Source organism: Pinus tabuliformis, chromosome 7 (assembly GCF_031772625.1).
Source record: "Pinus tabuliformis cultivar Carrire ecotype Pingquan chromosome 7, CPIR1, whole genome shotgun sequence".
NCBI classification, from domain to species: domain Eukaryota; kingdom Viridiplantae; phylum Streptophyta; class Pinopsida; order Pinales; family Pinaceae; genus Pinus; species Pinus tabuliformis.
The window spans coordinates 1416897715-1416922640 of NC_142293.1; the positions used below are offsets into that span (position 1 = coordinate 1416897715).

The 24926-nt window shown below is 34.5% G+C and overlaps 1 protein-coding gene across 1 annotated transcript; it reads right to left on the reverse strand.

The window, feature by feature from the left end:
* Positions 1-1882: 1882 nt before the first annotated feature.
* LOC149252963 (putative F-box/kelch-repeat protein At1g12870) lies at positions 1883-2971 on the reverse strand. The gene has a single exon (XM_089454321.1). The coding sequence runs from the start codon at positions 2969-2971 to the stop codon at positions 1883-1885; it is 1089 nt and encodes a 362-aa protein (XP_089310447.1).
* Between the last annotated feature and the right edge of the window lie 21955 nt (positions 2972-24926).

The window sequence follows — 24926 nt, forward strand, 5'->3', positions numbered from 1 at the left end:
AATATTAGAAAATAATTATGTAAATCTAGGTTGTAATTCAATAATTTGTTGAAAAAAATGTACAAGATAAATGAATAATGTTTTGCAAATTTATTTATGAATTTACATAATCAACCATCAATTTCCAAAGCCAATGCCAATTTCCAAAAAGACACAATTCGTTGCTCATGTTGCATATTAATGTTCAATTAATGAAGTGGTAATGTAAAATTTTGGGTAAAAGGATTCGATAAGGCTGGTCCAAAGGACAAAGAATTCATTTTTCATTAAAAATTTATGTTAGTTATTATATATTTTAAATTTCTAATTTCTGAAATATAATTTTTTTATTGGTTCTGACTTTTTATTTAGTGTAGTCTTGTGTTTTTTTAATAATAAAATTTTGAGCTTTTGTTTATAATATTGAGACATCTAGAATAATATTATTTTCAATTTTATCTTATGTTTTAAAAATTGTTTTTAGATTTATATTAATAGGTTATTATTCACTAAAGTAAATAAATATGCATGTTATTATATTAAAACAATGCCTCTTATAATTTTCATATTTTATTTTTTTTATTTTATGTTTTTTAATAAAAAGAATAGTAGAGTTTCAGTTGGGTTTAGTTGGATTCGTTTCAAATAGTTCAAAGAAATGATTGTTATTTTCCTCAATTAGTTTCAATTCACACAAGAGACATAATGAACTTTGTTATAATAACTTTGAGTAAGAGTACTCAAAAGACTGAAACATGTATATTTTTTTTATGAAAAGTATTGTAAGATTTTTCTTCCAAAAAAATGACTAAAAAACCTAAATCAAGAAGATAAGAAATAATAAAAAACACAAACCCATCAAACTTATAAGACATAAAATACTCCATCAAAACATAAACACAAAGCTGCAAACCATATGTTAGTATCTCTAGTTTTGCTAAAAAAAACTGCAAATTGTTTGAATGCCCAAGCCCTCTCGGCTCAAGAGGCATGATATACTCCACATGAGGATAAAAGTCACATAAATATGCACAAAACATCTAACACTATAATTTACTGAAAAGTATTTGAATAATGCTAAATGAAGCTAAGATCAGTGTTCAAGAAAAAGAACCAATATACCATTCATCTAGTCTTCAAGATAATGGAATCCACCGTGGAGCAAGTGGATGAGAACTCAACATAATAAGTATACCATTCATCTAGTCTTCAAGATAATGGAATCCATCATGGAGCAAGTGGATGAGAATTGTTATGAACTACAACAAATCTCAACATAATAATTACAGAATTGTACCTTAAAATACTTCTCATTCTAAAGTTGCATTGTACATGAAAAAACTAATATTATCTTATGATGTTTGTATTTCACTGTGTAAAAATCTTATGGCTCAATATTTCCAATAGACTTTCCACCGGTCAAAGATTATCTATCTTTCCAAAATATTAAATTATTAGAGGATTATTAAATTATTAGAGGATGCACATGTAAAGAACTAGCTGGAGAATAATTTTTACATTAAAAATCAAAATTATATAGCAACACTGAAGCACAAAATTCTAACACTCACACTAAAAATTCATAAAGAATATGTTCTGCATTCTGATAATCTCATCTTATTCAAATTTCCCTATTGAAAAAGAATAATTTCCTATCAAAATCTATATTCTGATAATTTGGTCTTATTCAAAATTCTATGATACAAAAGAATCATTTTCTGTAGACATAGAATCCTGAATACTGGTTGGAACAGAATGGCTCACCTGTAAATCTCGTCAAACAAATTAAACTAAAAGCTCGGCAGTATCATATTGTACTCCGGACGGACTGAATTAAGAAGTGTGAAATGCAGGGACCTTTGCTTCTTAATAGATTAATTATTTGATTGAAACTTTTCACTGCCTAAGGCCACCAAACGTTGTTGGATTCGAAGGTTGAAAGAAACCATTGAAAGAATTCCAGGTCCCTGCGAAGCCGCCCTGGTAATGAAACTTTCTGGGTCGATTTTTGCTCTAAGTTGAACAAATATACATCCCTTTCGCTGTTAACCATCATTATCCACTCGCTGTTTATGGCCACCAAATGAATCTTCTGCCATTCTGGGATGCGTATATCATGCAGTTCATGCCATTCTGCAGCGTCTCGAACATCATTTAACCTCCACATGCGGATACTCCCCCCACGTTTCTCTTCCCCACGTATTAACACCACTTGCCCATCGGAGCCACCTAAATAAAGAAATGCTGGCCGGCTCGGGGTGATACTTGTGCAGACCTCTGGCAGTGTAATTTGTGTCCAACTACTCTCTGCAATATCCAATGCTGCCACGAAATAGATGGCACGCCATGCCACTATCCAATAAAACTTTCTATTTGAACAGAAACCCTTGCCACGAGGATGAATGAAGAAGGGTACTTTCATGGAAACCCTAGTCCATGCATTGGACTCTGAATCATAAATTTGCAACACCATTACATCCCCATCCCCAGTACTAATTTGACCGAGCAAGATAGTGCAACGTCTCAGGGTAGCGTCGAAGGTCAGTGCATTGAAATGCCAATATGGGTTAAAATCGGCAGGGCGAGGGAGTTGTCTCCAGGTTCTGGTAGCAGGATTGAATAGGGAAAGATTCAATCTGTCTCCATGTCTCATACAGAGGCAGATGCTCTGGCATGCATCCACAATGATTAGGTCATTAATTGGAGAAGGGGATCTGTAAATGTTTATATCCGAACCACCACCGTCTGCTAATTCTATGACCCACACCTCCTGATATTGGCGATTCCAATATAGTTGAATGAGAAATGCAGGGATTGAATTCACTGAAAAGTTTGGATCAATTCTTTGCAGCGCATCGCCCGGAGGTAACAGATTTTTCCATCGTTTGCAGACAATCCTCATTCTGGCAACATCCCGAACAGGAAGCCTGGCTAAAATCGAACACAACAAATCGTCGGGCAAGGCATCCCAAATATGCGTTTCTGTTTCCATCATCGGATTGACTGCACAAAAAAGTTTACTGTAAATGATACATCAATCAAGAACAGTGGTTTCTGTTTCCATCTCTTGATTGACTGCACAAAAAAATTTACTGTAAACAGACGACCTTTAATTGTTCCTTCACCTTCTCAGCTTCACAAAATATATATAAGAAAACTGGTGAAAAATAAATACCATAATTTCATTAACAAAGTTGGATTTAAATAAAAATAAGTAAGTTAAGTGCTATAATAAAAAGACTAAATCTTGACTTAATCAGAGGCTTCCATTCCTCACAGACCAAAAAAGACACTGAAAATTAAATGCGATAGTTTCATTAACAAAATTGGGTTTAAATAAAGGAAAGTCAAGTTTCTAAACCTAAAACTTAAATTAAACTAGATGTAACCGAAACTTAAAAACATGATATTTACCAGGTGAGGGTAACTATATTATATTATATTTAGGAGTTGTTTTTTAGGAGTTGTCTTTATTTATGATTTTTTTGGAATTTTTGGTGCCCGAATCCAGTGGACCTGGAGAAATTTTTTAAAAGAAATCTTCATTTATGTTACTTAAATTGGCTTTTTCCATATATATGTAGCATCTCGAAAACTTTTTAAGAAACTTCAATTGTGCAGAAATTACTCATCAAACTTCTGATTTCAATAAATTTCTTCAAAATTTTAAAGAAATTAAACTTTAGAACCCACCAAAAAAACTTCCAAAAAAATCTCTAAAAACAACTCATTATATTTAAGTTAAACTACATCTAAACCCACCTCTTCCTTGCCGAGCTAGTGCAGAGTTTAACCCACCTCTTCCTTGCCGAGCTAGTGAAGCCGCAGTGTTACCTACCACTGAGCTAGCGGGCATGCGTTGCGTAGTGGCTGAGCCGAACCGAACAGTGAGTGAATGAAGAAGAAGCGATATTTATTGGATGAGAGTCTATGTATAGGGATATTTATTGGGGTCAATGGAGAAAACTAAAATTATGGACGTCGTCTTGGATGACTCACATTTTTATTATTAAAATTTTGTTATTATTTTTGAGTTGTTTTTAGTAGATTATTTTGGACAGTACCAAGTTCAAAACGTTAAAGACAATTCTTCTACTTTTATTTATTTTATTATTTTAATATTATAATAGTTATATATTATTTTAAGGGACAGTTTAATTTAATTGGTCAAGTCTTTATTGCTAAGTACCTCACCTAGGTCACAAGGTCAAATCTTCTTGGGGTTAGGCCCGATATATTAATCGGCCTATGATGGATCTGTATGAATCATTGCCCGTAAACATAGCGGCCACTTATTGCTAAGTAACTTGCCTAGGTGACCACGTCAAATCTCCTTGGGGTTAGGCCCGATATATTAGGCCGCCTTTGATGGATATGTGGGAATAGCGGCCACTCAATGACCCCCACCTTAATATATATATATATATATATATATATATATTCCTGTATTATTATAATATAATTTATAGTTATATTTATATTTTATTACTATATATGAGCATTGATATCACCATTTAATTTCTGATATTAATTACTCCTTTTATTATTATTACTCGCATAAATCCATTTTAACTCTAAATCTATCAAGCGTCAAGAGCGATGAAATCTCTTTTCACTTTAACGAAAGTTTGCGTGTCAAGAAATTTGACCCCTCTTGGCAGATCCCAATTTAAGATGGATTTATAGTGATTTAATTATTAACTATAATTATAATTATAAATATTAATTTTATGTTTTTTATTTTGTTTTTACTAAGTCAAAATGTTAAAGTTTACAACATCTCTACCACACTGGTCTCATATGTTACATAAGAGTTAAGCTTACTTATGACCCTCAAATATAAAGGAATTTTTTAATAAAAAGTGAATTGGGTGAGAGAAATTCTATAAAATATAATAGCAACGGAGTGGAGAGAACTATCGCAATTTAAGATGGATTTATGGTGGTTTAATTATTAATTATAATTATAAGTATAATTATAAATATTAATTTATGTTTTTTATTTTATTTTTACTAATGCAGAATGTTAAAGTTTACAACATCTCTACCACACTGGTCTCATATGTTACATAAGGGTTAAGGTTACTTATGAACCTCAAATATAAAGGATTTTTTTAATAAAAGGTGAAATGGGTCAGAGGAATTCTATAAAATATAATAGCCACGGTGTGGGGGGAAATATTAATTAAAATGTAATATTATGACGTTTTACTCAATATTTCCCCTCACCTGTGTTAATTTTATAGTTGAGTTTGTTTACTTTCAAACTTCATATATAACGAAAAATTACAAGAACAAGTGGATGAGTTGAGGGGAAATATAACATAAAATGTATTATTATATTTTTATATTTTTCTCAATATAACCTCGTATAGTAAAAAGTAGATGGGGTAGAAAAAATATTAGATATAATGTAATAATTATATTTTTCATAATAATTCCCCACAGCTGAACATATCTATACAAACACCCAGTGAAAACATACCAATAAAAAAATTTGACCTTTATAGATTACATGGATTCAACACCATCATTTTCAGAATACAACATCAAATTAAGATAGATCTAAACTAACTATCATTATGATAGATGTTCTAGTTATATGTCTTAAATTATTATTCGTTAAATTATTATGGTTACTAATGGTTACTAATAGTAGAAACATATATTATGGTTATATGTCTTCAAAGATTTGGAAGGGTTACTAATGCCAGAAACACATATTATGGTTATATATCGTTGAAGATTTGTTGGAGGGGTTACTAATGCGAGAAACACATATTATGGTTATATGTCTTCACATATTTGAACCTTACACAGCCTGAAAAACAATATATGCCATATTATGTTTATATGTCTTCAGAGATTTGTCGGAGGGGTTACTAATGCCAGAAACACATATTCTAGTTATATGTTTTAGATATTTGAATTTTACATGGCATAAAAAACAATATATGTCTGTGCTGCTCAAGTTCAAATCTTTCAACTTTATTATTATTTTTTATTATTTGAATGAAATATTCATAATTTCATTTTAATTATCAATAATTATTAAGTGGATTATATGGATTTAACTTTCATGGAATATTGTAACATATTTTTAGTATTATTTACATATCAATGGTTGAGATTTATCTCAAAAGTAATTATGTATTTTCTAACCTTTTAGTTAACTTGATAAATAAATAAAAAATATATGAACAAGTAGCATATGAAACGAATTATCTATCGAAGTTACTTCTCGTCCATTCTTCTATCTAATTCTCAAGGCATTGAGTTACTTATCTTTCTATTTCTATTTTAATTGTGTGTTTCATGTATAACATTTGGTATCAGAGCATATGATTCTTAGGTTTGACTAATTCAAATTAGTCATATTAATATTTTCATGATAATTTTTTTTTAATTTTCATAGATATTTCAGATTGTGACATTTTCTGAAACTTCAAGCAATGTAGCAAGTAAATTTGGCTAAGATTTCTAGTTTTTGTTCACTATACTTTCAACGATATAGGATATGGAAATTTGCATTTCTAACAAGTCCTAAAATTAGTCTTAAATAAGTCATGTTGGTGTTTTCTCTATACATTTTTCTAGGGTTATTCAAATAGTGAACTTTTTGGGAGACTAAGGAGACATAACAAAGAACTTGTGGTACATGTTTTAGGTTTTATTTTTTTATACTTTAAGAAATACAATCTATGCAAATCATGATTTTGGATTATTCTTGAACCTAGTTTCAAATGAGCATTCTTGATAAAAAATATTATAATATTAGAACCTAGTGTTATAGCCCTAGCTTCCACTCCACTATAATCAGAGAGACCCTATTTAAAGTTACCTCATTTTCTTTCTATAATGCATTCCCGCTTACCTTTATTTGTACTTGTACGGGTTTTATACAAATTTTATTAGATATTTTAGTGGTGAAATTACATAGTTGAACAATTTATCATAATTCTTATGTCACAATTTCATAATACTATGAAATTATATATTTTTTCATAATATTATGAAATAATATTTTTTTCATAATTGAGGAAAAAATCTTAATTGAGAACAAGGTTCTCAGTAAGTTGGGAAATTCTCATTATTTAGCATGAAACTTGTGCATGAGTTGTATCCACCCAATTCACATGCCACCAAGCCTAAATTCTCATGGCCCTAATTGTTTAGATACATTCTCTTTGATTTGGGAAAGGCATGTACAATGAGACCCTCTCAAGGGGGAGGGAGAAGTAATAGAGAGAATAACTCTGTAATGATGGTGAATTTCTACTAGAAATTTATTCCTTTTTCATGTAAGAAAACAAATACATATATCGTAGAGCAAACAAGTTAACTGAAATGCAATAACAAAATATGAATGAAATGTGTTGGATTTGTTATATTAAGAAGTGAAAGTTCCAGTCGTTCAATACAACCATGACCAACCACTAGTCTCGATAACTGAAGGTTACAGTCATTGTTGCCTGCTCCTCCAAAGAGATGTACTAGCTCTACACTCTGGAGAAGGCAAGGCTCGATACAATACTCTCCAATATTTCTCTAAGATACTCTATCAGAAGCTTGGCTGACCAAAAGCCCTTACAATGAGTTATGAGGTTCTACAAATAGAAAAGGTTGGGTGTAACCCTTGATATTCCCCTTTGTGACTCTTCACCTACTCTCATGACTCTTCAACTACTACATGACTGTTACATTCAACTATCGACAATTGGACTTTCACTTTACAAGATGTTACATACAATCTGTAATTGTACCCATGTGAGACAAAATAGGCTTGAGCAAGCCATGCAAGCTATCACTAACACTCAAACAGTTGTGGTAAGACCAAACTTTTGACATCCTTATGATGATCGATGGTGGTGAACTCATGCCAAGCTTGGTTGTTCATGATGGTGTCTATGCACTCAAGGTTGACATCCTATTAAAGGTGAACTCTTGCCTCCATTGCATCTAGGTACACTGACATGGGTCCTCTGTCCAACTCATCTAATAACATGTGCATCATCATCTTCAGTGCAGCTAGACCAGAAACATACTGATGCATATTGTCTGTTCTGATCTCCAAATGTGTGGTGACTATGCACACCAACCTGTAGAAATACATGTTCAAATTTGGTCAGAATTGGCTCTTATCATTGCCTCAGTGAGTGTGTTAATGGGTGGGATCACATGTGTGCACATAATGACATCCATGCTCCTAAACACCCTTGCATGCAATCGATGGCACTTCTTACCCTGCTTGATCTGTGCCAGCTATTGGGTTGGGTCTATAACCTGTATGGGCGCAGTTTCATCAGTCTGTGCATGCTACACCTCCTATTATGTCTGTTCCTGCTAAAATTCCTTCTCTTGTCATTGAAGCTCTTGTTCTTCCTACGATCCTCCTTTTGCACCATCAACTAAAAACCTCAGTTTCCAAAGCTACTTTCATCACAAGTGGATTTGCTTGAACTTGCAACTTTACTCTGCTTCTGTACTGTCAAGAACCTTCCTCTTGCATTTGTCACACACAGGGGTGCTACCTTATGCTGTTGCTAATGGTGCTGCTCATGGTGATGCCGATGGAATTTTATCTTGATATCCTTGTCCATGGACAACTTGATGTCTTCATAGATAGGCGAGTTCATAGACACTTGTTCCACTGCATCCCCATTTTCACTTTCAACGATGTCTTCGACTCTGCTCTCCTGGAAACCATTGTACGCTGCTGAGAGGTATATGTGCATATATTCCGTATATGCCCAATTTCCGTATATGCACAGATTTCCGTATATGCGCATATCTTCCGTATACACGGAAGACATGCGCATATCTTCCGTATATGCCAAATTTCTGTACATGCACATATCTTCCGTATATACGGAAGACATGCGCATATCTTCCGTATATGCCCAATTTCTGTATATGCGCATATTTTCCGTATATACGGAAGACATGCGCATATCTTCCGTATATGCCCAATTTCCGTATATGCGCACATCTTCCATATATGCAAAGTTTACGTATGTGTGCAATTCCTGTATATGGAAGATATGAGCATATACGGAAATTGGGCATATCTTCGGTATATGCCCAATTTCCGTATATGCATAATTTCTGTATATGGAATCTGTGCATATAAGGAAGATATGCGCATGCCTTCCGTATATGCCCAATTTCCGTATATGTGCATATCTTCCGTATATGCCCAATTTCCGTATATGCGCATATCTTCCGTATACACGGAAGACATGCGCATATCTTCCGTATATGCTCAATTTCCATATATGCGCACATCTTCCGTATATGCACAGTTTTCATATATGCGCAATTTCTGTATACGGAAACTGGGCATATACGGAAGAGATGCGCATATACGGAAGACATACGCATGTCTTCCGTATATGCGCAGATTCCATATACAGAAATTGTGCATATACGGAAACTGGGAATATATGGAAATATGCGCATATCTTCCGTATATGCCCAATTTCCATATATGCGCATATCTTCCGTATATGCGCGTATTTCTGTATATGCGCATATCTTCCGTATACACGGAAGACATGCGCATATCTTCCGTATATGCCCAATTTCCGTATATGCATATCTTGCGCACATCTTCCGTATATGCACAGTTTCCGTATATGAGCATATCTTCCGTATATACGGAAGACATGCGCATATCTTCCATATATGCCCAATTCCCGTATATGCGCACATCTTCCATATATGCACAGTTTCCGTATGTGTGCAATTCCTGTATACGGAAGATATGCGCATATACGGAAATTGGGCATATCTTCCGTATATGCCCAATTTCTGTATATGCACAATTTCTGTATATGGAATCTGTGCATATACGGAAGATATGCGCATGCCTTCCGTATATGCCCAATTTCCGTATATGCGCATATCTGCTGTATATGCGCATATTTCCGTATATGCGCATATCTTCCGTATATGCCCAATTTCCATATATGCGCATATTTTTCGTATATACGGAAGACATGTGCATATCTTCCGTACATGCCCAATTTCTGTATATGCGCACATCTTCCATATCTGCACAGTTTCCGTATGTGTGCAATTCCTGTATATAGAAAATATGCGCATATACAGAAGATATGCGCATATACGGAAATTGGGCATATACGGAAGATATGCGCACGTCTTCCGTATATGCCCAGTTTCCGTATGTGCACAATTTCTGTATATGGAATCTGTGCATATACGGAAGACATGCGCATGTCTTCCGTATATGCTCAATTTCCATATATGCGCATATCTTCCGAATATGCCCAATTTCCATATATGCACATATCTTCCGTATATGCGCATATTTCCATATATCCGCATATCTTCCGTATACACGGAAGACATGCGCATGTCTTACGTATATGCCCAATTTTCGTAAATGCACATATCTTCCGTATATACGGAAGACATGCGCATATCTTCCGTATATGCCCAATTTCCGTATATGCGCACATCTTTTATATATGCACAGTTTCCGTATATGCGCATATCTTCTGTATATACGGAAGACATGCGTATATCTTCCGTACATGCCCAATTTCTGTATATGCACACATCTTCCATATATGCACAGTTTCCGTATGTGTGCAATTTCTGTATACGGAAGATATGCGCATATACGGAAATTGGGCATATCTTCCGTATATGCTGAATTTCCGTATATGCCCAATTTCCGTATATGGAATCTGCACATATACGAAAGATATGCGCATGCCTTCCGTATATGCCCAATTTCCGTATATGCGCATATTTTCCGTATATACGGAAGACATGTGCATATCTTCCGTATATGTCCAATTTCCGTATATGCGCACACCTTCCATATATGCACAGCTTCCGTATGTGTGCAATTCATGTATACGGAAGATATGCGCATATACGAAAATTGGGCATATACGGAAGATATGCGCACGTCTTCCATATATGCCCAGTTTCCGTATATGCACAATTTATGTATATGGAATCTGTACATATACGGAAGACATGCGCATGTCTTCCGTATATGCTCAGTTTCCGTATATGCGCATATCTTCCGTATATGCCCAATTTCCGTATATGCCCAATTTCCGTATATACGCATATTTTCCGTATATGCGCATATTTCCGTATATGCGCATATCTTCCGTATACACGGAAGACATGCACATACCTTCCGTATATGCCCAATCTCCGTATATGCGGATATCTTCTGTATATACGTAATACATGCGCATATCTTCCGTATATATGTAAGACATGCGCATATCTTCCGTATATGCCCAATTTCCGTATATGCCCATATCTTTCGTATATGCACAGTTTCCGTATATGCGCATATCTTCCGTATATGCGCATATCTTCCGTATATGCCCAATTTCCGTATATGCACACATCTTCCATATATGCACAGTTTTGGTATGTGTGCAATTCCTGTATACGAAAGATATGCACATATACGGAAATTGGGCATATCTTCCATATATGCCGAGTTTCCGTATATGCCCAATTTCCGTATATGGAATCTGTACATATACGGAAGATATGCGCATGCCTTCCGTATATGCGCATATCTACCGTATATGCGCATATTTCCGTATATGCGCATATCTTCCGTATATGCCCAATTTCCGTATATGCGCATATTTTCCGTATATACGGAAGACATGTGCATATCTTCCGTATATGCCTAATTTCCGTATATGCGCACATCTTCCATATATGCAAAGTTTCAGTATGTGTGCAATTCCTGTATACGGAAGATATGCGCATATACGGAAATTGGGCATATACGGAAGATATGCGCACGTCTTCCGTATATGCACAATTTCTGTATATGGAATCTGTGCATATACGGAAGACATGCGCATGTCTTCCGTATATGCTCAATTTCCGTATATGCGCATATCTTCCGTATATGCCCAATTTCCGTATATGCGCATATCTTCCGTATACACGAAAGACATGCACATATCTTCCTTATATGCCCATTTCTGTATATGTGCATATCTTCCGTATATACGGAAGACATGCGCATATCTTCCGTATGTGCCCAATTTCCGTATATGCGCACATCTTTCGTATATGCACAGTTTCTGTATATGCCCATATCTTCCGTATATACGGAAGACATGCGCATATCTTCTGTATATGCCCAATTTCTGTATATGCGCTCATCTTCCATATATGCACAGTTTCCGTATGTTTGCAATTCCTGTATACGAAAAATATGCGCATATACGGAAGATATGCGCATATACGGAAAATTGGGCATATACGGAAGATATGCGCACGTCTTCCGTATATGCCTAGTTTCCGTATATGCACAAATTCTGTATATGGAATCTGTGCATATACGGAAGACATGCGCATGTCTTCCGTATATGCTCAATTTCCGTATATGCGCATATCTTCCGTATATGCCCAATTTCTGTATATGCGCATATCTTCCGTATATGCGCATATTTCCATATATGCGGATATCTTCCGTATACACGGAAGGCATGCGCATGTCTTTTGTATATGCCCAATTTCCGTATATGCGCATATCTTCCGTATATACGGAAGAGATGCGCATATCTTTCGTATCTGCCCAATTTCCGTATATGCGCATATCTTCCATATATGCACAGTTTCCGTATGTGTACAATTCTTGTATACAGAAGATATGCGCATATACGGAAATTGGGCATATCTTCCGTATATGCCCAATTTCCGTATATGCACAATTTCTGTATATGGAATCTGTGCATATACGGAAGATATGCACATGCCTTCCGTATATGCCCAATTTCTGTATATGCGCATATCTGCCGTATATGCGCATATTTCCTTATATGCGCATATCTCCCGTATATGTCGAATTTCCGTATATGCGCATATTTTCTGTATATACGGAAGACATGTGCATATCTTCCGTATATGCCCAATTTCCGTATATGCACACATCTTCCATATATGCACAGTTTCCGTATGTGTGCAAATCCTGTATACGGAAGATATACGCATATACGGAAGATATGCGCATATACAGAAATTGGGCATATACGGAAGATATGTGCACGTCTTCTGTATATGCCCAGTTTCCGTATATGCACAATTTCGGTATATGGAATCTGTGCATATATGGAAGACATGCGCATGCCTTCCGTATATGCTCAATTTCCGTATATGCGCATATCTTCCGTATATGCCCAATTTCCGTATATGCGCATATCTTCCGTATATGCGCATATTTCCATATATGCGCATATCTTCCGTATACACGGAAGACATGCGCATGTCTTCCGTATATGCTCAATTTCTGTATATGCGCATATTTTCTGTATATACGAAAGACATGCGCATATCTTCCGTATATGCTCAATTTCCGTATATGCGCATGTCTTCCGTATATGCACAGTTTCCGTATATGCGCAATTTCCGTATATGCGCACATCTTCCATATATGCACAGTTTCTGTATGTGTGCAATTCTTGTATACGGAAGATATGCGCATATACGGAAATTGGGCATATCTTCCGTATATGCCCAATTTCCGTATATGCACAATTTCTGTATATGGAATCTATGCATATATGGAAGATATGCGCATGCCTTCCGTATATGCCCAATTTCTGTATATGCGCATATTTCCGTATATGCTCATATCTTCTTTATATGCCCAATTTCCGTATATGCGCATATTTTCCGTATATACGGAAGACATGCGAATATATTCTGTATATGTCCAATTTCCATATATGCGCACATCTTCCATATATGCACAACTTCCGTATGTGTGCAATTGCTGTATACGGAAGATATGCGCATATACGGAAGATATGCGCATATACGGAAATTGGGTATATACGGAAGATATGCGCACGTCTTCCGTATATGCCCAGTTTCCGTATATGCACAATTTCTGTATATGGAATCTGTGCATATACGGAAGACATGCGCATGTCTTCCGTATATGTGCATATTTCCGTATATGCGCATATCTTACGTATATACCCAATTTCCGTATATGCGCATATTTTCCGTATACACGGAAGACATGCGCTTATCTTCCGTATATGCCCAATTTCCGTATATGTGCATATTTTCTGTATATACGGAAGACATGCGTATATCTTCCGTATATGCCCAATTTCCGTATATGCGTACATCTTTCGTATATGCGCATATCTTCCGTATATGCCCAATTTCCGTATATGCGCACATCTTCCATATATGCACAGTTTCCATATGTGTGCAATTCCTGTATACGGAAGATATGCGCATATACGGAAATTGGGCATATCTTCCGTATATGCCGAATTTCCTTATATGCCCAATTTCCTTATATAGAATCTGTGCATATAAGAAAGATATGCGCATGCCTTCCGTATATGCGCATATTTCCGTATATGCGCATATTTTCCGTATATACGGAAGACATGTGCATATGTTCCGTATATGCCCAATTTCCGTATATGTGCACATCTTCCATATATGCACAACTTCCGTATGTGTGCAATTCCTGTATACGGAAGATATGTGCATATACGGAAATTGGGCATATACGGAAGATATCCGCACGTCTTCCATATATGTCCATTTTCCGTATATGCACAATTTCTGTATATGGAATCTTTGCATATACGGAAAACATGCGCATCTCTTCCGTATATGCTCAATTTCCGTATATGCGCATATCTTCCGTATATGCGCATATCTTCTGTATATGCCCAATTTCCGTATATGCGCATATCTTCCGTATATGCGCATATTTCCGTATATGCACATATCTTCCGTATACACGGAAGACATGCGCATATCTTCCGTATATGCCCAATTTCCGTGTATGCGCATATCTTCCGTATATACGTAAGACATGCGCATATCTTTTGAGCACTAGGATTACATAGATTACACAAAGTAAATTTACAATTTAACAAGTTTTTGATAAATCAATCTCAAATGACCCAAAAAAATACCCGAAAAAGAGCTAAAACATAGAATAATGGTAATACTTAAAATGTTTTAACCAAAATAAATTATATTTTCAATTATTGAAATATTTTAACAGAAAATTTTTATTTTTCAAGGTGTTTTATATGATAAATACATATATATCTTAGATATATGTAATATGTATATATTTGACATTGAAATATATACTTCATAAGTTCATTAAAATATTTGTTATAAATTCTATTTTCCATGTCAAAATGTTTTTTCAATCTTGATTATTAGTAAATAATTTTTGAAATAAACATCAAATCACTCAACTCTCCATATTGAAATATTTAATTTATAACCTCTATATATATATATATATATATATTTTGGTTGTGTTATCAATATTTTTTAAATGCCAGAAATTTAAAATTAAACAAAATACATAGATCTCTAATTATTCTAGGAAATAACAAAAATTTTTATTCTCATTTACTACATTTTTCAAGTTGAAATATTTTTTATACATATTTTTTTTTTCGACTTTATTTATCTACATGTATCAAGTTGATAATGCAGATATTAAGATAGTTTATTCAAGTTTTATATTGGAATATTTTTAAAGAATGTAAGAATTATGCATTTTACACACACATATATATGACACTTTCTTTTTGTAAAATTGATACAAATAATGTTATTTCACATGAACATCTAAATATTTTGTTTTTGGTTAAGAGTGAGTGAAATATTTTTACTACATCTCTTTCATATAGGGTTGTAATATTAACAACAAACTTAGCTAAGAGAGAGTGAGATTATTGATGTTTTTAATTAAAACTTTTAAAATTGATATAATATTATGTTATTTCACATGAGCATCCAAATATTTTATTTTTTTGTTAAGAGTGAGTAAAATATTTTTACTATATCTCTTTCATATGGGGTTGTGATATCAACAACAAAATTAGGTAAGAGAGAGTGAGATTATTGATGTTTTTTAATGTTTTTAATTAAAACTAACCAAATATGTATAATTTTTTTGTTTTTAATTACGTCCAACATTGTTTATTATTTAGAATAAATATATATATATATATATACTTTTCTTGCTGAGAAAAAATTATACCTCTATCGTAGTATGAGCCTCTTTGCACAACTATTATATCATTATAATGACTTTGAGTTGTGTTTTTAATTAACCGTATTCCTTGAAAATTGTAGAGCTTACCTTAGATAATATATAAAAAGTAAAAGCAAATCTTCTTAATATTTTTTTTTGTAAATTTGACAGTTATACATCTTCATCATGTCCAATATATTAATTTAACACGGCGGGTAATTGAAGCAGTGTTTTAATAGAGCACTTGATCATCGTTTATCCAAGATGAGTAAACCAAATCTTCTTAAATTTTAGTGGAGTTGTAAATTGGAAAAAAAATAATATTCAAATTTAACATTACATCGATTTATTTATTTCAATTTAATATTACGTATATGTAAATCACTTGTTTATGTAATTTTTTTATTGCCAGCCTATACTATTCATTTTTTATAAAACAATGTTTTAAAGAAAAGACTTGAATATCAAAACCAAAATTCACAGTTTGGAGGTTTGAATTTAATGGAATTCACATTTTTGGATTCCAAATACATACTTTTATCCATCGATATTTCCACTCTCAAAAATCAATATTTCACTTTAGAATATTAACCATCTCAAAATTATAAAATACAACTTTTAACTTTATACTTCCTTACTATTTCAATTGTAATTTTATTTTGGTAATCTTAATATTCTCTCTTCCCCAATCACACCCTTAACCCCATAAAACAAAAAAAAATCAATGAAAGTTAAAGAGGTTAAATAACAAGTACATGTTTATTAAATGGGTTGATTCTCACATGTAAAATATATGGAATATGAACATAAACTATAAACCATAATTCATATGTAAAGAAATAAATGAATATTCTAAGGTTGAGGATGTGAAAATATATTTAAGCTTTCATATTTTTTTCGATATATATTTTGTTTATACTTAAGAGTCGTTGTTGTAAGGTAGCTTATGATAAAAATATCTACGGTTACATATTTGTTAAGAGACTTGGTAAGAATATTTTTAAAGCGATATTGGATTGTAATGTGTGGTTATTGTTTTTTTATCTAGTATCAAGTTTGAAAGGCATATGTATTTTTAGACAGATTAATCTTGAGGTGCGAGGTATAAGTCTTAAGATTACATTTTAAACATCAAATAAGATATAAATATAAAAGTAACTTAACTTATAAACTTGATAATTTGTAACTAATAAAAACAAAATCCATTACAACTATTCATCAAAAAGTAATGTAACATTGATAGAATATAACATCGCATCCACATAAGGATTTAAAATTCAATGAAGATGTTGTCATAAACACAAATATAAATTTATGTATTTTTTATTCAAAATAGGTCCAACTATACATGTTTCTTTTTTACAAAATAGAACTTCATTTCTAACATAAATAATGGAATCTCATGCCCATCAATGACATAATGGAAAAACAACATCATGATCGATCTATCGTATGGGTCTATAAGTCACCCTCGTCCCATGAAGCACTCCCAGGCGGATTTTCAAATTGATGTCTCTGCAAAAAATTACAATAATCAATTAGTTGTAAAAATTGAAAGGCATATAATCAATTTCATTAATTCATGATGATATTTTGATCAAATACTCATTCTCACCGTGAGGATTTGAGGCAATGGAGAAGACAACCCTTCCTGGGTAGCTGGCGGAGCACTTGGTGACAGATATAGGCATGGTTCAGGGGCGCTGGATAAAGGCATGGTGGATGTAAAATAGGGAAAAGGTAGTGGGTGCGGGCGACGATACACCCCCACCGGTTGTACAATAGTGGGAATCACTGTAGGCCGGGGGATTAACCTACGGGGGAAATTGCAATGTTAAGGGTGGACGATTGAAAAAATGAGAATGGTGGATGATTGAAGGGTAGGGGTGAGCATTGGGAAGGTATTACAGAGGTGGTTATAGGCATGGAAGAATTTATGGAGGAAAAAGGTGGTGGGTGTGGGCGATGATACATCTTAATTGGTTCAACAATAGGGGGGAGCACCCTTGGGGAGGATATTGGGGTGTTAATCGCTGAAGCAGTGTTCCCAATGCTAGATCTTTTTTCAGTAGCATGTTCATCGAATAAACGAATTCGAAAACTTGGAATGTTGTGAGATGTGGGTCCCTCAGCTGTAACAATAAAAATAGTTCATATAGTCATGCAAATGTGTTGAACATGATAATATATCGCATTTAACGTAAAACAATGCATAGCATGAAATTTCCATACCAATATTGGGTATAATAGAATCTTGAATTATCTCAGGCACGTGGTCCAAATTTTCTTGTTTTTGAGAAGATGACTCCAATTGTTCATCCATTCTTTTTTTCCTTGCATGAACTCATCCAACCCTTTCAAATTGTAGAATATCTGTCCCTGATTTTGACTTGCGACCACATCCCCTCTTTTTATTTACTGGACTCAAGAAACTATGTTTTCTCTTGGTGGTGATCTTGGATGGAGTTATAGTATTGAAAAACATTTTGTTGTATTCTTGACATGCTTTGTCAACCAAGTTGTTCAATGCATATGCCTGTTCCAAATTTGTAGGTATTATGGATCTCAATTTCTCAAGAGTTGATGAGTTAACACGTTTCATCTCATCGTGTTCAGAGAATGCACTATCTTGTTGTACATTGGTCGATTCAACATTGTATGAGAAATTCTCTAAATTATCAATGCTTGTTTCATTATGATAATTCAGATTGGGAGGAGAATCAAAGCATGGAAAAAGCTATGTTTGGATTTCTGGGACCAATATAGGTGTTTCATTCAAATCAAATAAAATTCTAGGCCTTTCTGTCGTGGGATCAGTGACACCAGGTGCTACATTTTCACCCAAAATAGTGTTACTCACTAACATCTCAACTTTCAATACATGTTTACAGATATTTCCATTTAGGGCCCAATTGCAATTGCAGAAGTGTAGATTAGAACCCTTATATATGACATTGTACCAAATGTCACGAGTATCCTTATTTTGGCTATGAACCCAGTAGTCATTACTCTTTTCATCAGGCACACAATCTTCATTTGGGATTTTCTTAGCTCTACACTTGGATGAATTCAGTTGTTCCTGTATTTTTCTGGGTCGTACAAAACCAGCTTCTTTTAAACGGTGCATATGATTGTAAAATAATACAACCTTTGTCAACAAAACATAGATTAACCATTAAACCCTTCTGTGGCATGCATTGTTCTTCTCACATAGGTACCTTTCCTTGATATACCGATGGTAAGATTCAATGGCGTTGTTCGTATCTTGATTTGAATGTGGAAAATTTTTGTATGCTTTTGCCCACATATCTGTAGAAAGAAATTTATTAGTTATATATTAATAAGTATACATATGACATGAAAAATAGAGTCATTATAACCACCAATAAGAAGCTTACATATTTTGTTATTGGACAACCAAGTATTTCTAAAATATTCCAAAAATATTTTTTTTTCACTGAATTCTTCAAATAAGCTTTCAACTTTATTTCGCACAGATTCATCATCTTTACACATGTGCATGATTTCACCTAATCCACGAAAAATGCGTATTTGGTTTTCCCTCCCTTTGACCTTGTTTCCAACATTTTTCAACCATGCACGACGAACATGCCACACACATAATAATACTTTGCACTTGATTGCAGACCTGCAATAACATAATTTTTAGAGAGATTATACATTAACAATATTTTTTATGCCTCTTATAAAAATAATAAACACATCACCTCAATGCTTCAATTTCAGCAGTAGCATCATTCGTGATGAAGGCAAGAACATGCCAATCTGGTCGCTCTTTGTTTCCAATTGCAAGTAAGGCCAACATCCATTTAGAAAGATCAGCTATGGTGTTGCGTGATGATATCACCCAAGCTATTGGAACCCCATTGTGATGTTCGTCGAAAACCATTAAGGTGTAAAATTGATACTGCATTACAAAAAATATGCATTATTATATTTATATAAGATACATGCATTAATATGAGGTTAAATAAATGAATCGGATTTAGGATAAATATGTACTCACCCCGTACTTATTTGTACTAAAGGTTGAATCCATTGATATAATATTATTGTGAGAGTATTTCATCATCATTGAACACATCCACTTTGTTTGTATGACTATGATAAAAGGGATATTTTCAACAAGATCTTGTTTTTGGTAGAAGAAAAAACTCTCTGGGTTTTCCTTGTACCAGCACTCCACACTCTTTGGATCACTTTGATCTTTAACATACTCTAGCCTTATGATATCATTGTAAATGTTACTTATATATTTTTTTGTCATGTAGGTATCTCGAGGTATCCCTGTGTATAACTCACCGGATCCATCCTTCACATCAGAGATGAACTTGTCCCATATCATTGTAACATTAAAACCTCTTTTAACGAAATGTTGGACTCTAGATCGCATATGCCAACTTAAATGTGGTGCATAATTGAATCTCATGGACCTTCCGATTGCATCTGTCCCATGACAAATAACATTGGATTCATCAATATGTCTACATGCAGTATATATTATTACAGCATCATCTGGTCTCATCACAAGTCGTCGCACAAAGAAGTGACATTGGCAACCAACTTTAATACTTTCATGTCGATTGCGGGTTGTCTTTGGATCTGATGATGCACTCCTAATTCTCCTTGTCGACTGTGGACCATATGAACACCAATAACTGTACGTAGAAAAATTACTGCAGATTAGATATAATATTTATGCATATTGAAAAAATTACACATATCTTGAAAAAGCATATAGAGACTCACACACTGTACTCCAAGAATGTTGAGTAATTGGTGACTTTGATATCCTCTATTTTGTTACTTTGATGATTCTTAAGAAGAAATTGAGTGGGTGCATATGATCGGTTGAATTGGAATTACCTCAGAGCAATTCTTGGAGCATATGGATTCAATAATAGATGGATTGAATGGGTCTACAGTATGATTTCAACTCCGAATTTCTCAATTCTGGTAAATGGTACACCAACGAGTACTTTCAATGCAACAAGGGGAATCAGGCAAGGAGATCCTATTTCTCCATTCCTATTTATAATGGCAGTGGAGGGTTTAGGAAGAAATCGCATAAAAGAGCTAAGGGAAAAGAAAATTAAAGGCATAGAACTATGGGGAAACTATCTGCCCATCACACACCAGCAGTTTGTAAACGATGTGATGCTATTTGGCGAAGTTTCAGTCAAAGAGGTGAGGAACTTCAAGAGAGTATTGGAAATATTCATGGAGGCATCAAGTATGGAAATAAACAATGAAAAATCATGCACTTTCATATTTAATACTCCTGATTCTATCAAAGCTCATCTTACCAGAACTCTAGGCTTTAGAAAGGGAGAACTACCTACTAAGTATTTGGGAATCTAATTGGACATAAACCCTACTCGGATGAAAAACTGGCAGAGTACGTTGGAAAAAATAAAAAACAAATTGGCAAGTTGGTCCTTTACATCCTTGAACATTGCAAGTAGGATTGTACTGTTAAAATCAGTACTGCAATCGATACCTATCTATCCTCTGTCCATTATGGCAACACCCAAAGGAGTATGTTCAAGAATGAAGGAAATATTTGGGAAATTCATATGGGGTGGACCCAAGCAACAGAGGAAATGGGCTCTGGTTTCATGGAAAAATGTAACTAAAAGAAAAGAAGAAGGAGGTCTCGGTGTGAGAGATCCGGAAATTTTAAATAAGGTACTAGGGGCAAAAATTTGGTGGAGATGGGTGCAGGGGGGGAAATGATGTATGGAAGAGAATATGGAATCAAAAATATAATATGCCGGAAACAGTAGAGGGAAGACTGAGAGCTGAGGAAATCCCAAAAGGATCTTCATTCTGGGAACTTGCAAGCCAAAATAGGGACATAGTTAATAATCATGCCTTTTGGAAAATCCGTGCGGGGAGCAATGCCAGATTCTGGAAGGAAGGATGGCAGCAGCGAGATAAATTGGCAAGGATACAAACCCTACAAGAAGTCCAACAAAAAGCGAAGGGGGCAGGATTAGAATATGTGAGGGATTACTGGAAAGAGGGAGAGTCCAATGATATATGGAGGGTTTGGAGGAGGCCAAAGGAATGGTATGAAAATATAAACCAGGATATAGAAAAATTATATACTAAGGAGGTAGAATTGAGGAAAATTAAAATCAGACCAGGAAGGGATATCCTCAGGTGGGGAAGATCTATGAAAGGAACCTATACAGTAAAAGAAGCGTATTATTTAGCAACGAAATAGGAAAGGGAGGAAGGAGCTGTTGATTGGAGAGTAATATGGGAAGGCAAGTGGTGGCCGAAAGTAACAATTTTTGCATGGTTGGTGAGCAAAGAGCGGACTCTGACATGGGACAAAATCCATCAAAGAGGCTTCTATGGCCCCTCAATATGTATCTTATGCAGAAAAGAAGCTAAAACCCAAGAGCATATACTTAATAAATGTCCATTTGCGAGAATAGACTAGAAGGAGAAGGTCAAGCCAAACTTTAAAGGGAAAGGAATGAAGCTAGCAATGGGAAGCCATAAGCCACTCGCTCATGCCAAAGGAGAACCTCAATAGAGAGATGTCATTGGCAAGTGAAGAGTGGTTCATGAAACCCACACAATATGAAATTGAGAAGCTTAGGGTAGGGTCTATGTAATGTTGGGAACGTGGGAGAACCATTGGAAAAATGACTTCCCTCAACGGCAACAAAGTCGCCCAAGATCGTATAACGTACATGAAGAAGAGACTGTGAACGACATGGAGAGGTGTGCATCATGCATATATGCATCCATGGACAACAGATAAGTGGATCATCGGGCCTCAATAATCTAAATGGAAGGCAAGATCAATGACCAATCCATTTCTATTTTGTTAAACCCAGGACAAACTAGGTAAGCCCATAAGTGGTCGAGAAGAGTTCCTTACTCAGGACAATTCATAAGGAGTCTTGGCTAGTCCAATTGGCTATTGAGACCAGGAAGAAAGTGGATTATTCCATCCAATTCATGCCTAATCATGCTAAATGACATGCCCATTGTAATTAATTTAAATTTGTTGCCCATGGGAGCATATGACATCCTGATTAGGGTGGATTGGCTGATGCAACACCAAAAAAATCATTTTTTATAGAAATTCGATCAGATTCCTTAGTAACAATGGGGAAAATACCATATTATAGGGGAAGATCAAGCTAGTGTCAATCATACTAGTAACAATATTGCAACTTAAGCATTGTGGTCAAAAGGGCTATATCCTATTCATTATTCACATCTCCAGTGGATCGAGAGGCAACAAGAATAACATGAGGGAACATCCAATTGTAAATTAGTATGTAGATGTTTTCCTAGAGAAGATCCAATGACCACCACCACATAGGGAGGTTGATTTCTTAATTGAACTCATGCCTGCGGAAACTCCTTATCAAATGAGCACGCTTGATTTAATTGAGTTGTAGCTAGACGAAATGTTGGATAAAGGCAACATTAGGTCAAGTGTATCACCGTGGGTAACAGATGTGTTATTTGGGAAAAGGAAATATGGCACTTTGAGATTGTGTGTTAATTATTGAAAACTCAACAAGGGCACTATTAAGAACATACATCCATTTCCATAGATTGTTGATCTATATGAACATATTAAAGGGGAATTATTATTCTAAAAAATTGATTTTAGATCCGGGTACCATCAGGTGCATATCAAAGAAGAAGACACACACAAGACAACATTTTGAACTAGATATGGGCACTACAAATTCACGGTTGTACCATTCGAACTTGCAAGTGCTTTGGCTACTTTCGTGTTCCTTGTGAATAACATTTTGAGTCCTTATTTGGAAAAGTTTGTGCTCGTTTTTATGGACAACATCCTCACATATTCTAAGAATAAGGACGATCATGAGGAACACCTCACAGTTGTGCTACAATTGTTGAGAGAGAATAAGATCTATGTAAAATTCAACAAATGTGAGTTCTACCAAACTCAGATTTAGTATTTGGAGCATGTTGTTTCAAATTAAGGCTTTGTACTAGACCCAAAAAAAGTTAAGGTATTCATGGAGTGGCCTACTCCTTACAATGTGACTGAGGTAAGATCTTTCATAGGGTTGTAAGTTACTATTGTAGGTTTATTTGAAACTTCTCTAAGATTGGTTACCCAATCATTGCATTGCAAAGAAAATGGGTTAATTCCCAATAAATAGATCAATGTGTTGAGAGCTTTGAACAATTGAAAAATTTTCTTCCACATGCACTGGTGTTAAGGATTGATGACCCAGACAATGACTCTGGGGTGTGTATGGATGCCCACAAGGAAGGAATTAGTGGAGTCTTGATGCAGGAAGGCCAAGTGGTCTATTATGAGACCAGGAATTTAAATGAACATGAACAAAATTATGTCACTCATGATTTAGAATTTGTAGCCATAGTTCCATTGAGGTGAAAAATCAACACCCCATTTTTATCTTATTTATTTCAAATAATAGGGACCCTTTCTGTTAATTTTGGCTAAAACACCTTTTAATATTTTTCATTTGAATAAGTGTCCTACAATTTTGCTAGATTTCTATTTTCTTCGTATTTCCATTTTGATTGCTTCATTATGTTTGATTTTCCACTATCTTTCCACCAATACTTGTTTCATCTCATTTGGTTACATGGTTTGCAAATGACACCTCTCCGAAGTTTGATAATTTTTACTTCTGAGCTAAAAAATGTGCAAAATGTATATTATTTTAATTTTGTAGATTAATTGTAAATATTGGTTTTTAATTAATTTTTACTAATTAATTCATTTTTCGTTAATGATCCTACAAAATCACCACAGCCAAATTGTAAAACAATTAAAACTATGGTGCTTTAAGGATCTTGAAAATCTATTCTAAATCCCAATTTCAAAAATAAAAAA

Bases quoted from the DNA above. Each gene is read 5' to 3' on its own strand.
- LOC149252963 (XM_089454321.1), bottom strand. From the start codon at position 2,971: ATGGAAACAGAAACGCATATTTGGGATGCCTTGCCCGACGATTTGTTG.